Source organism: Hylobates moloch, unplaced genomic scaffold, assembly GCF_009828535.3.
Source record: "Hylobates moloch isolate HMO894 unplaced genomic scaffold, HMol_V3 SCAFFOLD_8, whole genome shotgun sequence".
Classification (NCBI taxonomy): domain Eukaryota; kingdom Metazoa; phylum Chordata; class Mammalia; order Primates; family Hylobatidae; genus Hylobates; species Hylobates moloch.
Genome location: NW_026652283.1, coordinates 22,127,744 through 22,152,757, shown reverse-complemented (window position 1 = coordinate 22,152,757; position 25,014 = coordinate 22,127,744). Strand labels below are relative to the sequence as shown.

The window sequence follows — 25,014 nt, the reverse complement described above, 5'->3', positions numbered from 1 at the left end:
TCTAGTAAATTTTTTTCTATTCAAGGTATATGTGGGTGTAAAGAGGTACTCAGATCACTTTAAAAATGAAAGTTTTCTTAAACTGTTTGAAATTTGATTATTTAGCCACCAGCTATTCAAGAAAACAACACAATAAAATGAAATACAGTGATATGAATGCTACAGTCAGTAACACTAGGGTGCTGCCTTAGGCTTCCCTAGCCTTTTCTTGCTTAGTGTCTCATTCTAATGTTTAATCCATTAAACACACACACACACACACACACGCATACACGCACACCTGTCCTTCTCCAAGGTTCTGTGCCTTAGACAATTTGGCCTTCACTCATCTCCTGAATATAAACCAATGCATGGTTTATATCAGTTAACTGTCATAACTGTCATTACTCATTAAACAGTCAGTTATAGTGGGTTCACCAGACTGTTGGGGATTTGTGCCATAGGAACTGTGCATGCATGTATGTGAGCACTGGGAATGACTCTTTGATGTAATTAATTGGAGCTCGTAGTAAATGACTTAGGCATAATGATGCCTTCTATTATTTCTCCCATTCTGCCAGGTTGCTATCTAAAGATGGTCTATCTGCGTATAACCAGACCAAACTTTTCGAAGATCTGAGAAAACATAAATCTCTCAGACAGCCATAGATATATTTTTAAAAAGGAATTTTGGAGCCCACTGGGAGTCCTTCAAAGTATTTCATTTTGTTTTGTTTCAAGTTCATCAGTGTTTCATTAATATTTTCATTAGTGTTTTTCCCCCCCTCAATGGGCTATCCACGCCTTCATGTGGTATTTTTACTTCTTTTTTTTATGACTCCAGTGGATCAAATCTTCTACCACTGATTTGCTTTGATGATGTTGTATTGTTCTGCTTTCCTTTTGGTAGTAATTCCTTTTGTAGATTCCAGTAGAGATGCGGATGTGCTCATTTTGTATATTTAGGCTCAGGTGGAAATACCATTTCCAACATAGAGATGATAGTAGAATTTGATCAGCATGACTTCTATTTCTTTGTTTTATAAAGTTGTATTGCTCTGTGAGCTCCTGTTTTACTTTTTTTTGTCACTCTATTCCATCATTTAACAGTTGTGTAGTTCTTGGCTTATGTTTGTATACAGATCTGCAAGTGGAACTAACAGGAAAGCAACAATAACAAATGCTTTGTAATTATAAATTTAAGGACTTATCAGGTGGTGTCAAAAACACATTACATTTTCTTGTTCAGGGAGTGACCAACTCTTTAATTTCTCTAAAGCATTTTTAAAAGCTTTTGGAGATTTACATTTAGAGGTTAAAAAGAGGAACTGGTGTGATTATTAACATCAATTCTTACTGCTCTATGCTTCCTTTTAGCCTCTTGGTAGAAGAACTGTTAATCATTTTAAAAGATAACAGCAATCATCCAGCTGTAATGAACACTATAGGACAAAATAACCATTATTATTAGGAATTTGAAGTTGTCTGGAGACCAGAGGTTAAACAAAGTTGAATTGGAAACACCACACATTTCCTACTGGCTCATGTTATAACTCTTCTCATCACACATTATTGTTGACACGTGTATTCCTCCCATTCTTCCTCTTTTCAAGTATCGTTAGAAAAGCTTACTCTGTAGAATTTCTATGAGTGGGTTTTCATCTGATATTGTGGGTTAAAGGTCTTCCAATATGACATTCTTCTTGGTAAATATATGGAAACTGTATTTATACAGTATATTTATAGGACATTTTGGAAATAAAAAGTAAGGTTAGAGAGTTAATCTAAAATGAAAAATTCAAAAGCTAAATTAGAGATCTTAAAGGGAAAGGAGAATAAATATTAGAAGGAAGGAAAATGTAAAAAGGAATGGTATGGCACTATTTGGATTAATTCAAGGCAATTTTTGAAATTAAAAAGTGAATGTGAAGTATAGTTGATATTTCAGAAGCCAAACTATTCTTTATTTGTTTTTAAATATATGTGTGTGCTTGCGTGTATAATTTACAGCATTGAGGCATTAATTCAACAAAGTCGGAAAACAAGGAAAATATTAAGATACTAAGGGAAAATGAGCAGGGGGCATTTTAAACAGCAAATAAAATGATGAGTACTCTTTGAATACCTTTATATTAATTAAGGGCCCGCAAATTAAATGTAAACAAACATGTAATTACCACATTGAAGCACATGTCCCCAACCACACTACTAGCATCTACTTTTAAAAGAAGCAGGTATACATTAAGCAAAAGTGTAAAATGGCAAATAAAGAAGCCAAATGAGATGCTAGAACATATTACCCTCAGCTAAATAAGACTTACATGTAAATGGCCATCAAGTCTAATGGTAGCATTAACACAGCAAAAGCATACCTATCAAAGAATTCCTGGAGCTCTTTCTGCCTGGTTAACAAGGCATTTTGCAATTTGTAACTCTAAAAATAAGCATCTGTTCATGAAAAGGGGTTTCAAGACTATGTGCTATGTAAGATGATAGACTTGATTTTTAGGAACCTACTAATTAAATAAGGAGTTGGGATGGCTACGCGAGTAGGATTATTAATTCCTTGAAGACTAAGAAAATAATTTTAAGATTGTTACAGTTATTTTTATCTTAGGTTACTTTGACTCTTGCACATAAATATAAACCTTTTCCCCTTTAAGTTCTGCTCAGCAGGTATACGTCCATCTCTTTGTAGATCCTCATGATATTTGTTTTGTTTCTTCTAGTAAACCTCTATGGAGCTATAGTGAAGAAATGCCTTATTTGGGTAGGAGAGGTGAAAGAGGGCTCCCACAGTGCATAGAGGTAGAAGACGAAAGAGAAAGGATGAGTGTTGCACACAAGCTAGGGAAGAGAGGTGCAGCAACAGCGCACATTATGCAATTCAGGCTGTCACGTAACTTCCCTACTTAGTTTAATACGATTATTTCATCAGAGAGGATAATAGTGGCAGCATGATTAATTTTGCAACATGTTTCATGAATGCCTTTACTCATCCCCATATGTTATTACTGCTACTTATTTCACATGAGTATTTATGATAAACATGGGGACAATCACAGTTTTCAAATCATGCAGCGGAAGAAGCCTGAAATTTTATTTATACATATATATATATATATATTTTTTTCAATCACTGAGTGGCTATTGAAGAATCAAAGTGTTTTTATAAATGAAACATTATATTGAGTATAAAGACAAACTGTTCTCAAAGAAGTTTAAAAACACACACACACTTCCACTTAAATCTATACCTAGGTTTTAAACAAAAAGTAAATGGACTTCTTTTCTTTATTACTGACCACATAAAACCAAAGCCTCAAAGCTACATGCCTAAATGTCCTTTGGTTTATGTTTTTCTAATGCCTGGCATATAATAGCCATTAATAAATAGCTGAAATACCATTGGATAAATAATATATGGATGAATGTATGGATGATTGAATAAATGCCTCTGTTCTTATCTGTTGCCTTTAGACTGGTATAAATGTGTTAACTACCAAATTTTGATTTTCAATAATTAATTTAGGTAAATATTTGAGGAAGTGGAATTTTGAGACACCTGTGATATGGAATGAACCAAATCATCAATTAGATAATGAGAATGAATAAAGATGTGAATAAAGATGTAAATAAAGATGAAATTTATATTCTGAAGGGTTTAATCATTTGCACGTCCTCAGTAGTGCATTTTGTGGTCTAGCAACCTACATGTGGGTATATTTCCATGTTGTGAGGATAAGAATAGAGAAACAGAAACAAATAGAATTCTCTAGGATGTTTGGATCTCTGTTATCTAGTTCCCTATTAAAACTCCTTAACAAAGACTTGAAAAGCTAAGGAGTGGGGAGAGAGAAATAACACCCCAGGATTGCTAAGAATGCTTTTTGTTTGTTAAATTATGTTTGATTTCTCTAAATCATTTGGTATTTGTACATTATAAAATTATGACTATTATACAATTATGTTACAGTAACGTATTTTCTTCTAGAGTAAATTATTTGAAAACCAACTAAATGAAATATATTGTAACTTTATATATTTATTATATAGTGTTTGTTAAGTTATGTCGAATAAGTTTATGGCGACAATTGGTATTCCCTCAGTGCATCTAAGGCTACATATTTGTTTCACATTCTTTATGTAATTTTTTTTTTAATCTGTGTGGGAAATTGTCATTGGCCGGGATTAACTGATTAAGGCCTCTATAGGATTTCTACTACTGTGACCACAAACTGGTATTGAGATGTTAGCTTTCAGACAAGTTATTGTAGGTATAATTATGTAAATAGAACATCCCGGACCTATATGTTTATTTGGATTTTACTTACTTTGCATTCCATCCCAGAAAACTAAGATTAGCCCAGTGATTTATCAGAAGAAGTTATATCATGAGTGAGCTTCTAAAACTTGTATTTGGTTATATAAAATATTATTTTCTTGTACCATGTGTACATGAACTCTTGGGATATTTCTAAAAGAATAGTCCAAACCACTTTTTAGTATTAAAGGAGATTTTCAATGCTATATAGTGTAGAGCACAGAGAAGCACAAAAAAGTCACGAAAATAAGTGAATCTGTGCCTTAACTTTTTTGTGTATAAAATAGCAAATGTTTGCATTACATCATTTTATTGCACATATATTATCTTTCATGTGATTATTGTGTAACAGAATTGTATAGTTAGGACTGAATTTCAGAAGTTATATTCCATCAATGCCTTTTTAAATTTGAGATTAAATTTGTCACGGAAATTAAAAGAGTATTGTATGTTGAGTCCAAAAACCTGGGTTTCATTAGAACTTTCTAAGCCTTACTTTCCTCCACAAGATTAGTGATTACTTCATAGTCGTGAAGATTAAATAAACTCTTTGGAATATTTATAATGAACCCAATAAATGCAAATTATAGCCTTCTACTAGTTAAAATTTGTTTAGCTTACACATTTACTTAAACATAAATGCTTACTTTATATTTATGATATACAAGTTTGGAGCTACTAGGCAGATAACTAAATTCTTAACTCTTACTTTGTGTATAAATGAAATAATTATGAAATATGTTATTTTCAAAAGTTCCAATTGGCAACCTCATTTAACAATTAGGCAAGTAATTAACAGGAAATTGCTTTGCTCACTGCTTGATGGTGTAGTTGATAGAAATAGTATCTTTTTCAATTATTTTTGACCTTGAAAGTTACTCATATCCTTTTATTTGTAAGTAATTTATTTAACATGTTTAAATGTGTGTTTTATTTGTAAGAATAGGGGTTAATCATGTTAAGCTTTTGAATTTCTCCTACATAAAATTACAAGTAAAAAACAAAGTAAGAGAAATCTTACCTTCAGCTTTTATTGCACGTGTTCATATTATAAGAATGCATGCCAGAAATAAATTGTCCATGTCCATTTTATAATTAAGATTTTTAAATTTTCATCTAGTCAAATGAAAAATAATTAATAGAAAATGGGAGACTAGTGTAATTTTTGTATTCTTCATAAATAATAGGCATTTGGTATAGCAGCTCGGCAGTAAATTATTAAAAGAACAAAATTGTGAAATAATATCATATAATGGGTCAAAATTATTTATAGTTACCAGTATAAAGATCAAGAATGTGAGTTCTTATTAATATACCATTAGCCTGGTCACACAATGGAAGAGAAGGAAAGGGCAGTTTTGAATGACATTTATATCAACTTTGGAACTGTCAACCTCTATTATGTCCTTGGGGCCTTTCACTTTTTGGCTTTCAGACATCTGTGCTGCCTTGAATGGAGGTGAATACTAAGAGTTTCAGTGGGTCTCTTGCTCTAATAAATGCTTTTAATAGTTAACTTTCAGCATGGGCATGTAATAGTTATTAGTGCTTAAAGCTAAGACATATGACACTTCATCCCATCAGCACCCACATCCACATTGTCTTCATCAATACCACCATTCCCCCCTCACTATACACTCACACTGTGTTTCCTCTGTGCTCATAAAAATCTTCCCTGTTCCAACTCTGGGAATACAGTCCTTCTCTTTGCTTTCTTTTTCTTTTCTTTTCTTTGCTTTCTTTGTTTTGTTTCTTTTTCTTCTCTTCACATTCAAGTAAAACAGCCATCTTTGATCCAAGCATCTCCCAAAACTTTTGCAAGAGTTATGATGATGTCAAAAAGAAGTTCTAAAGGCGTCATGACAGAAGTCAATTTCACACAGAAGGTAGTAAACAGGTACTACATTGCTAGGGGAAAACAGTGCCTGGAATATTTACAGCTGGCTAGTAAATAGTAAAGTCTCTGACAGTCAGGACATTTAGGCTTAACTGACCAAGAGTAGATCTGGATTCTAATCTTTATTGTCCCATGGAATCTCAGAAACATTCAATTTATTATGCATATGAATGTTTCCATTATTAGGATGTGATATGTCCCAATTATATTTTAAACACTGAGGTAATATTACATATTTTTAAATGTTATCTTCTTATACAGAAGAAGCTTTTTAAAGGCTTTTGGAAGTCTAATAAAACTTTTTCAATAGTCCCCCTTTATATTAATATGTGAAGCAGTGGCTTTTACACTTGAGTGTGCATCAGAATCGCCTGGGAATGAAGGCTTGTTAAAAACAGGTTGCTGGGACCCATCCCCATAGTTTCTATGATAGAGAATTTGCCTTTCTAACAAGTTCCCAGGTGTGCTTATGGTGCTAGTCTGTGAGCCACATTTTGAGAAGTATTCATTCAAACTAGATTAAAATGTGAGGACACGATACTTCCATATTGTTGCCAATTATGACGTCATATATATAGATTATGGTTGAACAGGTCATGTTTCAGATTGAACAATTTAGGGATAATATTGCCCCTAGAGTTTTTTTTTTTTTTTTTTTTTTGACACAGTCTCACTCTGTTGCTCAGGCTGGAGTGCAGTGGCACGATCTAACTCACTGCAGCCTCTGCCTCCCAGGTTCAGGTGATTCTCCTGCCTCTGCCTCCCAGGTTCAGGTGATTCTCCTACCTCAGCCTCCTGAGTAGCTGGAACTACAGGTGCCTGCCACCATGCTCAGCTAATTTTTTGTATTTTTAGTAGAGACGAGGTTTCACCATGTTGGCCAGGATAGTCTCAATCTCCTGACCTCATGATCTGCCTGCCTTGGCCTCCCAAAGTGCTGGGATTACAGGTGTGAGCCACTGCACCCAGCCATTGCCCCTATAGTTTTTAAAATGCTAAAGTAAACTTCTCCAAATTAAATGTTGTGTCAATGATGGAATTGTTTCACTTCCTGTCAAGTTCTTATGAATCAATATAGATTTGGTATAATAGTCTTTAATTTCTTACTTACCTGAAATCATAGAAGATTGCTAATTTGAATTGTCTCATGAATTTTCAATTTTTTTTTCTGAAACAAACAATATAAACTGAAATAAGATGTATTACAAAGGTAACTTTTTCCTAGTCTGTTCATGGGATTCTTAAGTGCACATAACCACAGAATCAAATAATAATCTAATAATATTAAACCACTTAAAAATATAGATTTGAGGCCAGGCGCCATGGCTCATGCCTGTAATCCCAGCACTTTGGGAGGCCAACGCAGGCAGATCACTTAAGGTCAGGAGTTCAAGACTAGCCTGGCCAACATGGTGAAACCCCGTCTCTACTAAAAATACAAAAATTAGCCGGACGTGGTGGTGTGCACCTGTAGTCCCAGCTACTCAGGAGGCTGAGGCAGGAGAATCACTTGAACTGGGAAGCAGAGATCACAATGAACTGAGATTGCACCACTGCACTCCAGCCTGGGCAACAGAGCAAGACTCCATCTCAAAGAAATAATAATAATATATATTAAAAAACTCGATATTGATGTCATATTTTACCATTTAACCATTTCATAAAATGATTTATTTCAGTGGTTCTTTTGGTAAAACTGTGCATTAAATTTTTGTATACAGTAATTAACATATACTTTAATGTCACCTGACTACCCCATTTGATTAAAAATTTTTCTACTTTCAACAAATCCTGTTATTGGTAAATATTTTATGTTCTTAACTCATGAAATAGCTAAGTGGAAATTAAATTTTTATTCTACAATAATATTAATGTAAAATTGGATATATTGTAAACATTGATAAATAAACAAGTGGTATGATATTCCAATTTTAGAGCACAGGAAAGGAACAAAATAACATTTTCAATTTCCAATTTAAAAAGTGATATAATGTTAATATTATCTCATTCTTATATTCTTATATGATGTAATATAAATTTTAATGATACTGTAAGTCTCATGTATGAAATTACCTAGGAGAATGATTTAAAATTGAGTATAAACTGTGTTTTGACCTGTCAAACCATAGAACAGCTGGAAATCATCAACCATGCTGAACTGATCACATGATCTTCGTGACACATATAGTATACTAAAAGAGAAACCTGGAAAACACATCTGGATTTTGAAAACATGGTGTTTGTTTAGTGTTTAGAACAGTATGACATATAAATAAGTTGCACATAGTAGGGTTATGTTAATTATGTTTATTTTCATTTTTAGATCAAATTCAAAGGTGTTTCTGTAAAACTAGGGAGAAAGGATTATTTTCTCAGAAAGTTAGAAATTTTCTTTTGTGTATGTTGAATTTGGAGAGCAGTTCTGATCAGAGGCACTCAACTATCTGTGGTCCTCCATCATGGGTGTTCCAGGTGCTCTGCCTAGGTACCAGGGTACAAAGATGCATCAGATCCAACCCATTTTCTTTGGAGATTAAAAAAAAAACCTACCTACATCATATTTCAAATTTAATGTATAATATCTCTCAATACAAATGCATATAGCACAAAGAGTAGCTTTTTAAGAATATTTCTTACAGGTTACAAAAATTATCTGCTTTCTGTGGGTAGTTGAGTACACATGTACTTTCTCTTATACAAAAGGTATTTTGAATGTATAGTTGAAGGAGACATTATGTTGACAGCTAGCCAAATGCTGTAATGTTGAGAATGAATGTTAAGATCACTGATTGGTAGAGTAATTTGATGGGAAATGACAGGCTGCATACCTGTGTTTTTCTAGGCATTTTTGATCAGCCTTTCCTTATCACAGCTCATGTTCTAATGATCATTGCAGGATGAAGTGGCACAGCCACTGAACCTATCAGCTAAACCCAAGACCTCTGATGGCAAATCACCCACATCACCCACCTCTCCCCATATGCCAGCTCTGAGAATAAACAGTGGGGCAGGCCCCCTCAAAGCCTCTGTCCCAGCAGCGTTAGCTAGTCCTTCAGCCAGAGTTAGCACAATAGGTAAGTTCTGTTTCGTTTGTTCTTGCTGATTTTCTGTTTATGGCTATTAAATGGAATCATCTTTAAATGGCACATCACACACACTCTATACACGACTTGAATTCTATAGGACAGTTTCAATTTGAGGAACCACCTAGGTCTGTTTTAAATGTGCAAATGAAATTTCTCACTAAAGTCTAAGTTATAATGCCCTCTGAAAATCTAATTGTGTAGGTTATATCTATATTTCTAACTATGTCCATACAATATAAAAAGAGGACTAAGTGACTAATCACAGTGAGCAATGATGGTTCCAGAATGTTATTGTTAGGTGACTTACCTTTTGCATCACTGAAATTTCCTTTTTTGTGTGTGAATTGCACAAAGTATACATTATGATGAAATGCATTTTGCCTCTATCATCAATCATCCATAAGGATGTGAAGTTTGTTCAGTTTCATTCTGTTTGAGGATTACTTGCAAACGCCAAAGTATTATAAAGAGTGGACAGCTTCAGTTCTATATAACTGTAAATTCAGTAGCGTAAACAAAATAGTAGAAAACACTTCTATAAGCTGACTTTGAAAAATTCAATGATTTTAATTTCAGCGTACATAAATCAGACTGTAGATACTGATTTCAACACAGATTTACTGATATTTGTATTATTTTTATTCAATTTTTAAGGAGGCCAGCCCTCAAGGAGCTCATGGTTTAGTTAAGGGAAAATCATTCATTCTATGGTATAAGTCAGCTATAATAAGTGCTATTGCAGAGCACAGATAAAATTCTACAAAGAGAGGAGAGTGTTGGATTCTGTCTGGGAAGGACTACAGAAGAGTATGAGTTAGATATATCATAATTCAAACTGAGCCTTGAAGAAGAAACAGATTCCTAGGCATTCTAGGCAGTAAGGAAAAAATCACAAAGTGAAATAGCATATTTTTGAGAAATGCACTGATTTGTCTAGATTGTAGAAAAAAAATGTGTGGTGGAAAGTGATCAGAGCTAACACTGAAAGGATCAGATGGCAGAATGATGTTGGAATTCAGGAAACCATTGTTTACGTGTAGGGCAAGAATAAGTTACATGAGATAGAAATAAGCAATGATAAAGGAGAGAATGGATTAAAAAGATATTAATTAAGGAAGAATTGACATAATTGAGTCACAATAGAATGTATCTGGTACAGGTCAAGTTGTAGACAGGAAACTAGAATTTTGAATTTATGAAATAACAAGGATTATTATGCCTCCATTAACAATGAAAGGGGAGCCCAGAATTGGAGCAGATTTGGGAGAAGAAATAAAAATGTAATATGTGTTGAATTTGAAGCACAAGGGACTATTTAGGTAGAGGTGTTCAGGAAGAAGCTGGAAATATAAGCCTCATAGGTAAAAGATGTGCTAGAATTTTAGATATGGAAATTATTCCATGATGAGGTGGTTGAACTCAGGAGAGCAAATAAGTCCACCAAAAAAGGCTGTGTGTGGTAAGAAAAGAAGTGGAGTGAAGAATCATAGGTATTACATTAGATACTAATAGATAGATAACTAATATTAATATTATAATATAACTAATATATTATTTATTGCTGTGTAACAGATTAACCTAAAACTTAGCAGCTGGTATTGCATTAGATACTAATAGATAGATAACTGATATTAATATTATAATATAGATAACTAATATATTATTTATTGCTATGTAGCAAATTAACCTAAAACTTAGCAGTAGAAAACAACCAACATTTATTGTCTCATTTATTATTATTTATTGTTTAACATTTATTATTATCTGTTTTCTGGAGGTCTCGGTTCTTTGCCACATAGGCCTGTCCCTAGGACTGCTTGTAGCATGACAGTGAACCATCCTGAGTGAGTGATCCAAGGGAAAAACAAAGAAAAAGGCACAGTTTATATCACCAAATAACCTGTTCTCCAAGTTCATCCAGAGGCAATTCTGCTTTATTCTGTTTCTTATAAGAGAATCATTAAGTCCAGCCCAACTCAAGGCAAGGAGAATCAGGCTCCAACTGAAGTAGAGAGTATAAAAGTATCTTTGAACATATTTTAGAACAACTACACTTTTTTTAGATGCAAAACTGATGAAGAGTAAGTTGAGTGTCTTAGAATAAGAATGAAGAGCAAGTGGGTATTTTAGAATAAGAGTGAAGACAGGGTAATGTCATGCTAGCCTAGGAAAACGAAGTTTCAAAAAAGAGAGATTATTTAATGGTGCACCTTCTGCAGGACAATTAAAGAACATGAAGAATAAGAGCCTTAGGATTTGGTTGGAGTTCACGGACAGGTAGACTGACAGAGTAGTTTTAATGAATGGTTTGAATAGATTTCCAGTTATACAGAGCGGAAGAATAAGAGGAAAGAAAGTTAATTTGGTGATATAAACTCATCTTTTTCTAAGTTTGGTGTTGGGAAGTGATAATAGTTTGAGAAGGCTAAGTAGAGACAGGTTTTAAAATAGGAATATGTAGATTACTCTTCAAGGGGGGAGAGGAAGAAGAGTTAGAGACATGTATAGATATGAAAAAGTGCAAAAGACGTGTATAGATATGAAAAGTGATGGGAAGGGATTAACCCTTGTAAAGGAGAAAAACTTTTCTTCTTCCTGAGACTGAAGGAAAGGAAGAGATAAATGGTAACGTTTCGGAGAAATTTTGGAATGATCAGAATGAAGTCTGAAGGAGTGTATATCAAATGCTTTAATCTCCACAAAGTAGAATTCCAGATTATGTGTCAAGAGGAATTCAGTCTGGGCAATGGGGCCACAGTGAAAAGAGGAACAGTGAAAACTGAAGTTTTGGGAAGTTTGAAAAAGGTTTCAGACACATGTGTGCTTTTTCATCTTATAGTCTAACTCCAGTTACTCTGCTCAGCATCCTAAATGAGCTCCAAGATTAGATTTACTTTCATGTAAAAGAAAAAATATTTTATTTGGCCAGAATCATTCACTATCATAATATACATGTAGGCTTATAAATGTCATAGTGTTAGAACATGAGCAACTTTCGTGATGTTGTTAGAACTAGAATATGTGACTAGTAGAATAACTAATATGTTTTTATTTGTATCATGTATGAATATTTTTTCTTTAGCATTCCCAAGGATTAAGTATGGCAAAGTATTTTTCAAAGGCAAGAACATACTTAGTGTCGTTTATCATGACTTTCCCCACTACTAAAACATCTTTTTTTTTTTTCTGAAAAGTTCCTTCACCACATACACATCCCTCATAATTTCCAAGGATTTAAGTCCACTACAATTTACTTTTCTCTTTTCAACAAATGCAGATGTTGAAAGCTGAAACTTTAATGAGTAATAATGTAGTTGGATAAAAGCTGTGGGATTAATGGTGTTGTAAAGGTCACTCCTGAAAGAAGAATTAATGTGTGATGCCATTATTAAACCACAGAAAACTGTGGACTAAAAGATGACTTAAGTTATCGTTAATGACATGGGGCTCTTTGCTATATATTAGCTACAAATATAGAAAGTGACTTTTTGAGGTTGGTGACCAATATTACAGTGTATTCTATAAGAATGCTTTTGATACGGTACGCAAATGATAGGCAGCTCCAAAGAAAGGAGATCCTTAAAAGGCATGAATAGTTCAGAAGAATGATGGATAATTTTAGAATCTTTTGACCAGATGTTATCTTTCCCTTATTGGCTTTTTCCACCTATATCGAACATATGTATAATACTTTTAACTTTTTTTCAAAGCATTTTTTTCATCTATTTTCTCACTGCAGCTGTTCTACAATTATAGACCCTTAACTAGATGGAGTAGATATCCATATAATCTAGTCAAAGCTTGTCATTTAGCAGATAGGGAACACAGTCCTAAAGAGCCTGTGTGTCTATCTAGGGATTTGAAGTAATTTTTTGTCAGAGCGTAGACAGTTCTATGATTCTATATTTATTACCTCAGCTTTAATTTTAAGGAAATAAATGTACATAAAAATCTAGTAACTTATACAGACTTAGAGCCAATGGATTTTGGAGCCTTATAACCATAATCTATTGGTTGGCATTCATTCTTTTTAGTTGTTGCCTTTTGGTAGCCACTCTGCATTAGATGCTTTTCTTGGCCATGTATCATTTCACTCATCCATACAACAAATGAGATATAAATACTCTTCCTTTGCCATACGTTTTGCTTAGTCTGGAGGATAAGCAGACAACAGCCTTGGACTGAGATTTTAGGTGCCTACAGTCTTTTTCCTAGCATATCTTTGGGACATATTGGAATGTACTGTTCTTAGCCTTCATTCCTCAGAGGCATTAATGCATGAAAACTAAAACTATACCTGAGCAAATGTAGTAAATGCACACTGACCCAGTAAAACAAAAGGCAATATTTCCAAGTCCATTAATTGGCTACTTGATTTGTACAACATGCCAGGTTAAGATATGATGACTTAAAGGAGGATATTATTTTGAAAGTTTGTTAGTTCACATTTTTATTTTATTTATTATTATTATTATTATTATTATTATTATTATTATTATTATTATTTGAGACAGGAACTTACTCTGTCTGTTGCCCAGGCTGGAGTGTGGTGGTGCGATCTTGGCTCACTGCAACCTCCAACTCCTGGACTCAAATGATCCTCCCATCTGAGTCTCCCAAGTAGCTAGGACTACAGGCATGTACCACCAAAAATACAAAAATATGAAAAAAAATATATATATATATATATTTTGAGACGGAGTCTTGCTCTGTAGCCCAGGCTGGAGTGCAGTGGTGCAATCTTGGCTCACTGCAAGCTCCGCCTCCTGGGTTCACGCCATTCTCCTGTCTCAGCCTCCAGAGTAGCTGGGACTATAGGCACCTGCCACCACGCCTGGCTAATTTTTTGAATTTTTAGTAGGGACAGGACTTCACTGTGTTAACCAGGATGGTCTCGATCTCCTGACCTTGTGATCCGCCCGCCTCGGCCTCCCAAAGTGCTGGGAATACAGGTGTGAGCCACCGCGCCCAACCAAGTTTTGTATTTTTTTAGAGATAGGTTTCCCCATGTTGTCCAGTCTGGCCTCGCACTCCTGGACTCAAGGGATTCGCCCACGTCAGCCTCCCAAAGTGCTGGCATTACAGATATGAGTCCCCATGCCCAGGCTTTTAATAAGCAAAATTTATACAAGGGTTTTAATGAGAAAAACCTTGTTTGCAGGAAGGTGATTGAAGGAATAAACAAGAATATTGTGATTCATGGAAAGCCATTGGATTATCAGGAAGTTGGAGATATCATTCAAAGACACCTGGCAATTAATATTTGCATAACACTTTACAGTTTGCAAACTGCTTTCACATGTATTATCTAATTCCGGTGAGCTTTCACAGATAAAAAAATTGTCTACCTATCAGGGTGTCAAAAATGTAATGCTGATCAATGACCACAAAAATAGAAAAAAAATATTTGTTGAAAATCACTGGAAACAAATATGCCATTACTTTTACTTACAACTCCTATATAAAATAAATATGTAGTAAATAAGAATTTGTTTTGCACTAATATCATCTGTTAAATCCATGAATTTTAATAAACCTGTACCATATGGTCCAGGCTGCTATTGATAAGAAGACAGAAATTATCAACAGACTTTGAATTATCAAGGCAGATACTTTCAACGTAGAATATGCATTTATTTCTTCAACAGATCCTGCCCTGGACCAAAGGAATAATAGATTGAACTAAAAAATGCTAAGTAGTCCATAGACCACTATGAAAGACAAATGCAAGACAATATGACGATAAAAACATTCACAAGGTTTTGAAGGAACACGTGTAGGAAGTACTAATCTTGTCAAAGAACATGTCTGGGTGTGTAAGAGAAGTTCTCACAGAAGGGGTGATGTTTGAATAAATTCACAAACACACCAGAAAGAAAGAGCCTTTCAGCAAAAGAGAAACACTTGGGATACAGGAGTGTGGAGTGAAAGGATGAAGGCCTGTCCTTGGAAAAGGGGGCATGTCGTGTACAGCTTAAACGCAGGACGCATGAGAGACTGGCAAGAGGGGACACAGGAAAGATAAGCAGAGTTGATATCATGAGGAGACTCTTAGGCCTCGTGAAAGAGTTTGAGACTTATCTCAGAATGATGATTTTCCGGGAACATTAAAGAGCTTCAAAAGTTCCAGTAAAAGCTGCATACTGTGATCTCTTGAAGATTCACAATGCACATTAACATATTCAGGATTTTAAAAATTCATGCAATTAAACCTTTTTAACTTTAATTTTGTATTTCTTACACTTATACATGGAATTATTTTTTCATGGGCTATTACTGATCATTATTTTATGAAATGTTTCTTGAAGCACTAGGGTACCAGAGGAGGGTTTGTAATCAGGGATTTTGACATCAATTTTTTTAAAATATATATAGATAGATATTTTTATGTTTATCTTTAGACAGAGTCTTGCTTTATCACCCAAGCTGAAGTGCAGTGGCAGGTGAACATGGCTCATTGAAGCCTCTACCTCCCAGGCTCAAGCAGTTCTCTGCCTCAGCCCCCCAAGTAGCTGGGACTACAGGCAAGCACCACCACGCTCCACTAATTTTTTGTATTTTTTTGTAGAGATGGGATTTCACCATGTTGCCCAGGCTGATTTTGAACTCCTGAGATCAAGTGATCTACTCATCTCAGCCTCCCAAAGTGCTGGGATTAGAGGCATGTGCCACCATGCCTGGCATTTTTTTGGAAATATTTTCAAATGCTTTATCTGGAAAGAGAATAGACATGAATTCAAAGAATGTAAGCCTAAAGATAGGAAAACCAGTTACGAGGCTAGGGCACAGTGAGATATCAGGTGGCTTTCATGAAAGCAGAGGATGGAGAAGCAAATTCGAGAGCTGAGGAAGAAGCGCAACTGTCAGGGCTTCCTTGCCTTGTATCTTTAGAGGGTAGAGGAGAGACCTTAAATTACTCCCCAGGATTGGAAGGCCAACTGACAAGGTCTATGGAATATAGAAAGAGGGGATTGAGGCCATGGAAAGATGATGAATTCTGTGCCAGACATGCTGCATTTCAGGTACTCATGGGACATTCAGGTAGAGAAGCTTAGTCAATAAACAGATACATGTATCTGGCAATCTGGAAGGGTTTGAGGCAAGCAGTAGTTATTTTACAGTTCTTGGGATCGTTTCTCAATTCTTAGAGATGTGGTAAAGACCAAGGGTGGCATATTGGTTTCCTAGAGCTGCCATTACAAATTACTGTAAACTGGGTGGGGTGAAACAGAAATTTATTCTCTTGCTATTCCGGGGGCTAGAAATCTAAAGTCAAGGTGTCAGCAGGGTTGGTTCCTTCTGGAAGCTCTGAATGAGAACCTGTTCCATGCCTCCATACTGCTGACAGTCCTGGCTCATAGGTGCATAACTCCAATCTCTGCCTGCCTATTCACTTGGCTTTCTCCCCTATTTCTATGGGTCCAATCTGTCTCCTTTTATAAGGAAACCGGTTATTGGATTTAGGGCCCAGCCTAATTTCAGGGTGATCTCACCTTGAGATCCTTAATTACATCTTCAAAGACCTTGTTTTCAAGAGAGGCCAGAGTCACAGATAATTAAGTTTAGAACTTGGATATATCTTTTGGGCAGACACAATTCAACCCATTACAAGTGGTTTTGTATTTTATTTTCTTTCCTTGTATAGCAGCCATTACTACTTTCTTTTTAGAGTTTATCTCCTCCAAAATTAGACTTTCTAGTTTGTCGCTTCTTTTCTGCCTCTGAAAAAATATATAAGGGGCCTTTTTGTTAAGAAAAACAAAAATTTTGAGAATATTTTTGGTAATGGTTAAGAAGAAACACTGAAGCATAAAACATCAAATTGTAGGCCAGGCATGGTGGCTCACGCCTGTAATCCTAGCACTTTGGAAGGCCAAGGCGGGAGAATTGTGTGAATCCAGGAGTTCTAGACCAGCCTGGGCAACATAGCAAGACTCCATCTCTACAAAAACTTAAAAAGTAACTGGGGGTAGTAGTGCCCATAGTCCCAGCTACTCAGGAGGCTGAGGCAGAATGATTGCTTGAGCCCAGAAGTTCAAGGTTGCAGTGAGCTATGATCATGCCACTGCACTCCAGCCTGGGTGACACCTTGTTTCAAAAAAAAAAATAAATAAATAAATCAAATTATAGTGAATTTAACGAAGTTACAGAATCTCACAAATTTCTTACATCAATGATTTCTAACCCACATTTTCCAAATCTCATTTGAGATGTTAACTGGAAGTTATATTGACCTTTGCCATCTCATTTTCCTCTTAAGACTGAGGTTCACCAAACCTCTCCTATACACATGCCCTCCCATCTGATCCTGACTTTAGATGCAATTGTTGCTTGAATCTATAATGAAGGCAGAATAAAATGTATTTATCAGATAACCATTATATGTCTCTTTGGCCTTTATGGTCTGACGCCCATTTAATTGAACCTCTGTGCCAGCCAAGGAATGACATCCCCTCACAGATTTCATCATAATAGTCAAAGCCATGATAACAAGAGTGCTAAGAGTGAACATATAGGGAAAATGAAAGTGTAAAGAGTAGAGAAAAGAGTCTAACATCTTTTCCTGCTTCTGCAGATACCAAGTGCTATCTCTTCCTTCACATGTGTTATTTCGTCTAATTCTTCCATCAACTTTACCTTCATTTTGTAGTTAAGGGAACTGAAAACTTAGATTGAGCATTAAAATTTGTCAAATATCACACTTACCAAGAACTGGAAATCCCAGATGCAGTTGAATCCAATTTCCAAATTCTACTTATTTTACTATGCCATTTTATAAAGTGACAGTTACTGAGTAGCTTTCATTGACCATTTATTATGATAAAAGACGATATTAACTCAATCTTGACATTTCTGTTATCTGGTGTTATCCCTATTTAACTTATGAGACAATTGCAACTTAGAAAAGTAAAACAACTTGTATAATTTATATACCTAGTAAGTGTCAAAGCTAGGATTTTAATTCGGGCTTGCCCAGCTCCAAAACACACGCTTTTTCTAATAATTGGAATCTTGAATCAAAATCTAAGGATTAGGTGAAGTAAGGATCGAAAGATCCCAGGCAGGGATACAAACACAGAGGAGGCAGTGAGGAAAAAGGAACAATGCTAAAATGAGATTCAGTAATGAGAGGATGGTCAATGCTGTCATCCCTCTCAAGAAATGGAAAATGTCCTTTGGATTTATTTAACAACTAAAGACCAATAGCAACAGAAACAAGATTGCATTGAGAACTGGAGAGTAAGGAGGGAATGGGAGATTATGAGATAATGCGTCTTTGAGAAGCTTTACTTCGAAGATAAAAAGACAAACAATGTTGGAAAGAGGACAAAACAAAGTTAAAGAAGACACTTTATTTGCTTGTTTTTGGAGAAAAGAGAACCTTAAGTATCTACAAGTTGAGGTGGTAGAGATGGTAGAGACAATTAGATAGATGATATAAATGAGAAATAGAATAATAAATGAAGAAGTATAGAAATCTAGAACTCTTATTAGGAGATTTGCCTTGATTGAAAGCAAAGGGACCATTTTTATTGAAACAGGAGGAGCAAAATAGGCATAAATGGAAATAAATTTGAAGCCAGCAGAAGGTAAGCGTGAGGGTAGGGTCAGGAAGGTGAGAGTCTTACTGCTCTTTGCAAAAAGTCTTACTGCTCTTTGCAAAATCAGAGGTAGGGCCATTTGCTGAGGGAGATGGAGTCAGGAGGGTTAAGGATTTGGTGACTATGAGGAGAACAAACTGTAAAGAACCAGCAAACAATCCTATTAAGATTGAGTGTTGTCATATATAAATGGTTTTATGATTTAACATAGCAGATACAAATGTTAACATTTCATACAGCATTATAACTAAAACTCAAGAGTCTTTAAAAGCAAGAATGTTTATTTTAAAGTGAACAGTTATTTCTACCTGCACAGAAACACACATCTCAAATTGGAAATAACCATTACAGAACATAGGTCTGTCAGTTACTCCCCCTCATAATAATTTACATTCCTCTTGCATCTATATTAATCATTTTTCCTACACAATGTTATCTTGGCAGTCCCTAAAAAGCATAAAGAATTCATGCTTTTATTCAGTGCCATGTGCCAAGCCATTTCAAATATATTTGTGTTCTGGAGAAGCTAATTAGACTACATAGAAGCTAAATAGACTACAAAAATGTATGATGCCAGGTTGCGTATAAACAGGGGTTAGAGTATAGGAAAATCAGACTGATCCTCTTAAGATATTACTAAATGAACATACACCAAGACCATCACGGTCATGTAAGAGTTGTATTTCTATCTAGAGTAATATTGTTCATGAACAAGTTCAGGAATTATACATTAAGAATGATGTACAGGAGATCCAAATTAGGATGTTGAGGATAATAAAATACAACCATCTTTTACAGTAAATATTAACTCTGAAGATCTGTTCTAGGTTTAGAGTTGTTTTCAATTCACGATTGTGTTTATAATGAGCAGAGATGTTTTGTTCTTTGAATAAGTTCCAATGAATTTAGCGCTGAAAGGCAAAATATATAATCACTCTCAAGCTTCCCTTTTCTATCGCCTACACTGGAACTTTTCTTTCTGCCTCAAGGAGATCAGAGGACCAGGTCTACTCTGCGCATACTAACAGGGGAAAAGGCATGGATCATTTAGAAACCTGCCAGCACTGAAGTACTACATCAGTTTCTGACATCAGTTTCTGACATCAGTTTCTTCAATTGAAATGTTTAAGCAGCAAGAAAATATTCTATGTTTTTTGGCAATCAGCAGATCAGATAGAAGAGTCTAGCAATACAACAAGGATGTGTAATCTGACATGATTAGACAAGGCTCTTAGTACCAGAACATTCATAATTGAGACAAAGAGTATTAATAACACTTTCCTAACACGGCAGTTAGCCATTTTATATTTCCTTTCTTTAATCTTAGTGTTTTTCAACAAATCATGGGATTTAATAGCGTGTTTTGGCAGATTAGAGGATTTATGGCCCAGATGTTTTTTGTTCTAAAAATGGATTAGGGTGTAAAGTTTGCTGGAATCCATGGAACATGTTGAGGCAAGCCGGTCATTTTATGTGTGATTAGTGCCTGCCTTCTGTCTCACAGTCCCTCCATCTGTCACAATTCACCAATGGATCTGGTTAGATTTAGCCTCGTGTCACAAACAAGTCCCTTTTCTGGGCAATTTCATATTACAGATTCATTTTATGCCATTTTATGCCCTAGTTAAAAGATAGGGAGAGAGAAAGATGAGATATTAGCTTTTCTTCAAATATTTGCAAAACAATCTTTTCCCATCAGTATTCTATTCTAATATCATGCAGATCGTCGTACTAATATGCATCAAATAAATAAATGACCAGTGTTAAAAATAAAATTAAGTAAAAATTAGTTTTGGTTGTTACACCTGTTATTTTGAAAAAGCAATATTTTGGTAGTGTGCATTACTAACCATGGACTGTGGAGTTGCATACATAAGCTGATCATTTGGCCATCTTATTAAGAGTGTGAATTAAGTGTGACTATAGTTAAGAGTAGCCACAATTTCTTATCAAACAATTACAGGTGCTTGTTACATTCTGTGCTTGAAATTTAGCCTAACTATTACAAGTTCGCATCAATAGCAAACCACTGCCACCTGTGGTTTATTTCACCATAAATGGATTTTTAGGAAGAAAATACTCTTCCATCAGTTAATAATGATTTATTTCTTCTGTATATAACAAACCTAATAGTGCTATACTGACCCTCTTTAGTGGCCTTTCTAATACTAGGAGAGACTCAATAATCATAGTCATAATTATGAATACCTAAATCCTGTGTGAAAATTCAAATGTTCCTTGCAGGAAAAAAAATTAAAAATGGGTTTTATATTTGCACTACAAAATAATAGTCAAATAATAACTAAAGAATTTACTTAAAAATTAGATTTTCAACTTCTTTCAAAATAGTTGGAAACAACCATATTTCACTTAGGTATTATATTTTTATTATAGATATTTGAACATATTGGAAACATGTTTATGTATGACTGTATGGATCAGTCATTGTCAATTATTCACTCATTCGTTTTAGATAAATTCCATGGAGAAATCATTATAGGCCAGACACTAGCTATTACCAAGAAAAGTGATTTTTATGGTTAAACAAACACTAGCCTAGACATGCTTTTATACAAAAGATATCCTTTGATCTGTCTCATGTTCAGGTTACTTAAATGACCATGATGCTGTCACCAAGGCAATCCAAGAAGCTCGGCAAATGAAGGAGCAACTTCGACGGGAACAACAGGTGCTTGATGGGAAGGTGGCTGTTGTGAATAGTCTGGGTCTCAATAACTGCCGAACAGAAAAGGTCAGTTCATAAAATAACTTTCTAGAAATACTTAATTAAATTGCCTAATGCTTTTTTTTAAAAAAAAAATTTATTTCCATCTTCTTATCATCCTCAAAATGGTTCTCTGTCCCTTTTCTCCCTCCATTAATATAGAAGGCCTCATCGCCATCCTAATCAAAACCATCTGGAAATAGAAAGAGTTATAATTCTCTTGATCCATCTCCAAACCTTATTGACAATGAATATCCCCTTTTACACCACCAGCTTGTATTAAAACAAAATGGCATTTGAAATATCTGAGTCTGACTAAAAGTTTTGCTTTTCAGAGATGCTTAACTTGTATTTGGGGATGAGCTGGATTTGAAATGCTGAATCTTCTTTAATCAGCATAAGCTTGGATGATATCCATGCTCACATTCTAAGTATTTAGGATCCTGAGCTTGTCATAATATGTTTCCAGTGCAAAACACTGTCAAGTGTTAGATGAGTTCACAACTGGAAATTTTTACTTTATCATAAAACAAAATGTACTTATTAAAATCTTTGACGTTTGTATTATAACTAAGGCCAGTGAAACTTCTGAATTTGAGAGACAATGATTTCAAGCCCTTTTGTCTAAGCCTACATGGTATTTTATTTAGAAAAATATTATAAGTTGTAAAATCCTCAGAATTATGTACTTTTGGAATATTTGATATGTTTTGAACTGAAATTTTAAAATGTTACCCAGTCCTCTTTACAGAATCCTCTAGATAAATAGATCCAGTAGATAAGAGAAAAAATGATCAGCTACTTAGCAATAACTGGAAAGTTAATCATAATGGGAAGCTTATGAGTCAAACAGAATTGTCCAGAATGAGCAGATTGCTAATTTGGATAGCTTTCTAGTTTCCCAGGTTTTATGTGGAGTTTGATGTATAATCACTAAGAAGCTGGCAATCTGCATAGTGAAGGTGAAATGTATGGGTGATCCTGCCACAACTGCTCTTTCCCTGGTCCTAATATGGTAAAAATTAAGAATGGAGAAACGATTTCAATTCTATTGTGTGTCCAGGGGAGAGAGCAAAGGATGGATCAGTATATATCCCTTGCAGTGTTACAACATAAGACATATGACATTGGTGTCCTGAGAAGGGCACATTTTTATAGCTAAGCACCAAAAGGAAGGGGGAAAGCAAAGTGACAGTTCTAAGAAGGAATGATAGCAAGCATAAAGGAATTTATATTCAAATATTTAAACATTCTTGAAAGGATGCTTGAACAGAAATTCCTTTTCTCTGCTCCCCACGTAGAAATGAGTTTAACACTCAGCCAGATGCTAATGCAAAGTGACTCAAGCTATTCCTCGCAAGCATAGCTAAATTGCCGTTATTTGTTAAGCGCATTGAATTCAGCTGTGGATACAGCAGTTGGTTGCATTCAGCAAGCATCTGTACCCTTTTTTTTTTTTTTTTAATCCTCCAAAGCAGAGACAACTCTACCTATCTCCCCCTTCTCTTCCCCAGTGCTGGCTGGGAATTGTCAAGTGACAACCGACCAAATCCTTTTGGACAGGAAGCCTTCATCCTGAGTTCTGTATACTTGCAAAGCAGGCCTTGTGGTTGGATCAGGGAGCCCATTAAAAGTACTTTGATGGTATGGAAATTCATCTTCATGAAGCTCCTAGGCCCCTAAGCAGCGTGCTGTTTAGCTGTGGTTACAGATCAGTCATTCACATTGGAGGGCAATAATTGCGCTGACGGCTTGTAAGGCAGTGGAAGTACATAAAATAATCCTAGGCCTTCCACCATGGCACTGTGAGTTAATCTTCTCTAATACAGATCAGCTGTTGTTCTAACACATGACTTTATGCTGGCTTCAGTGACTCTGCACAGCCTTTTGATTAAGTAACAGGAGTGGAACCATCTGCATTCACTTTATTCCATACTTGTCCATTGTTAGGGGACCTTATTGCCACTTCTCGTTCCATCTCCACAGTCATACTTTATTTCTCTGATTAGCACCTCCTACTTGGGTTGCAGGAGTAAGAGTTGCCTCTGTTCATAGCTACTCCTTCAATTTTCATTTCTCTTTTGTACAGTTATAACAACTTTAAAAAAATCTGTTTTTGAAATAATACCTGCCAAAACCTGTTGGACAGTTAAGATGTCTCTGTTCTCAAGAAGATCATCATTCCTGAATCTCTTCATCATGTACTTTCAACGCAGTTGAGTTACATCTTGAACTACGGTCTTATAATTTAGCAGTTTTTAGGTGAAAAACTTAAATTATGAAAATGAAGTAGTTTCATTATTGTAGTAGTATGACAAACTCTTGCAATGTAAAAGGAAACCTCAATCAATGGATCTGAATTATCTCATCCCTTATGTTACCCTGACACCTGAAAATGAAATTGAGATTATTGAAACTCTTTGAAGCAGGTATTACTCTAGTTTGTGGTTGACTTTTCCTGTTGAAATAACTTGGATGTCATTTCTAGAATATTAATGATCAATCTATGTCTGCATACATCATGAAAATGAGATAAGAATGTCACACTTACATCTTTTAATTAGTAATTATTCAACATTAGCACATGCTATGTATTAGAGACTGTGGTATGTACTGGAGGTATTATATTAAACCAGAAAATATGAGTTCTGCCTTTATAGAGCTTACAGTTTGGATCAAATTATTATTTGACTGCTACTCATTACATATTTATGTGTGTGAGCCCACCTATAGGAATTGAATAAAGACCCCATATTGCTTAGCATGTCAAATCAGTTATATACTTGAGTTGACAAAAGTAGATATGTTTTCTCTCACATAAACCACATATCTATGCATATTGTGTTATTTTTCTAATACTTATCTTTTTATTAGAGTTTTGTAATCACTCAATATTATCTATGGCCAATAAATATGTGGATTAGTAATTGGTTTGAAATTTTGCCATAGAGTTTAGTGAAAGACATAAAAAATATATGATAAATTCCTCTTACATTTTGCACTATCATCTCATATCACTTGAATCCCAAAAGAAGGGCATTTTTTTCTGTCTAAAGCAATACTCCTGGCCAGGCACAGTGACTCAAACGCCTGTAATCCCAGCACTTTGGGAGGCTAAGGTGGGTGGATCGTGAGGTCAGGAGCTCGAGACCAGCCTGGTCAACATGGTGAAACCTTGTCTCTACTAAAGATACAAAAAGTTACCCTGGTGTGGTGGTGCATGCCTGCAATCCCAGCTACTCAGGAGGCCGAGGCAGGAGAATAGCTTGAACCTGGAGGCGAAGGTTTCAGTGAGCCGAGGTCGCGCCACTGCACTCCAGCCTGGGCGACGGGGTGAGACTCCATCTCAAATAATAATAATAATAATAATAATAATAATAATAATAATAATAATAATAATA

The 25,014-nt window shown here is 35.2% G+C and overlaps 1 protein-coding gene across 3 annotated transcripts in view; it reads left to right on the top strand.

Moving 5' to 3' along the window:
• Positions 1-25,014, top strand: part of SOX5 (SRY-box transcription factor 5) — a 415,087-nt gene that overhangs the window by 364,134 nt on the left and 25,939 nt on the right. For 2 of the 3 annotated variants that reach the window (XM_032159826.2, XM_032159831.2), the window contains exons 10-11: positions 9,097-9,274; positions 21,495-21,640. In XM_032159826.2, the coding sequence (XP_032015717.1) occupies positions 9,097-9,274; positions 21,495-21,640 (324 nt within the window). Of the gene's footprint in view, positions 1-341; positions 459-9,096; positions 9,275-21,494; positions 21,641-25,014 lie in introns of those variants that run through there. The other variant, XM_058442055.1, reaches the window with a different exon arrangement.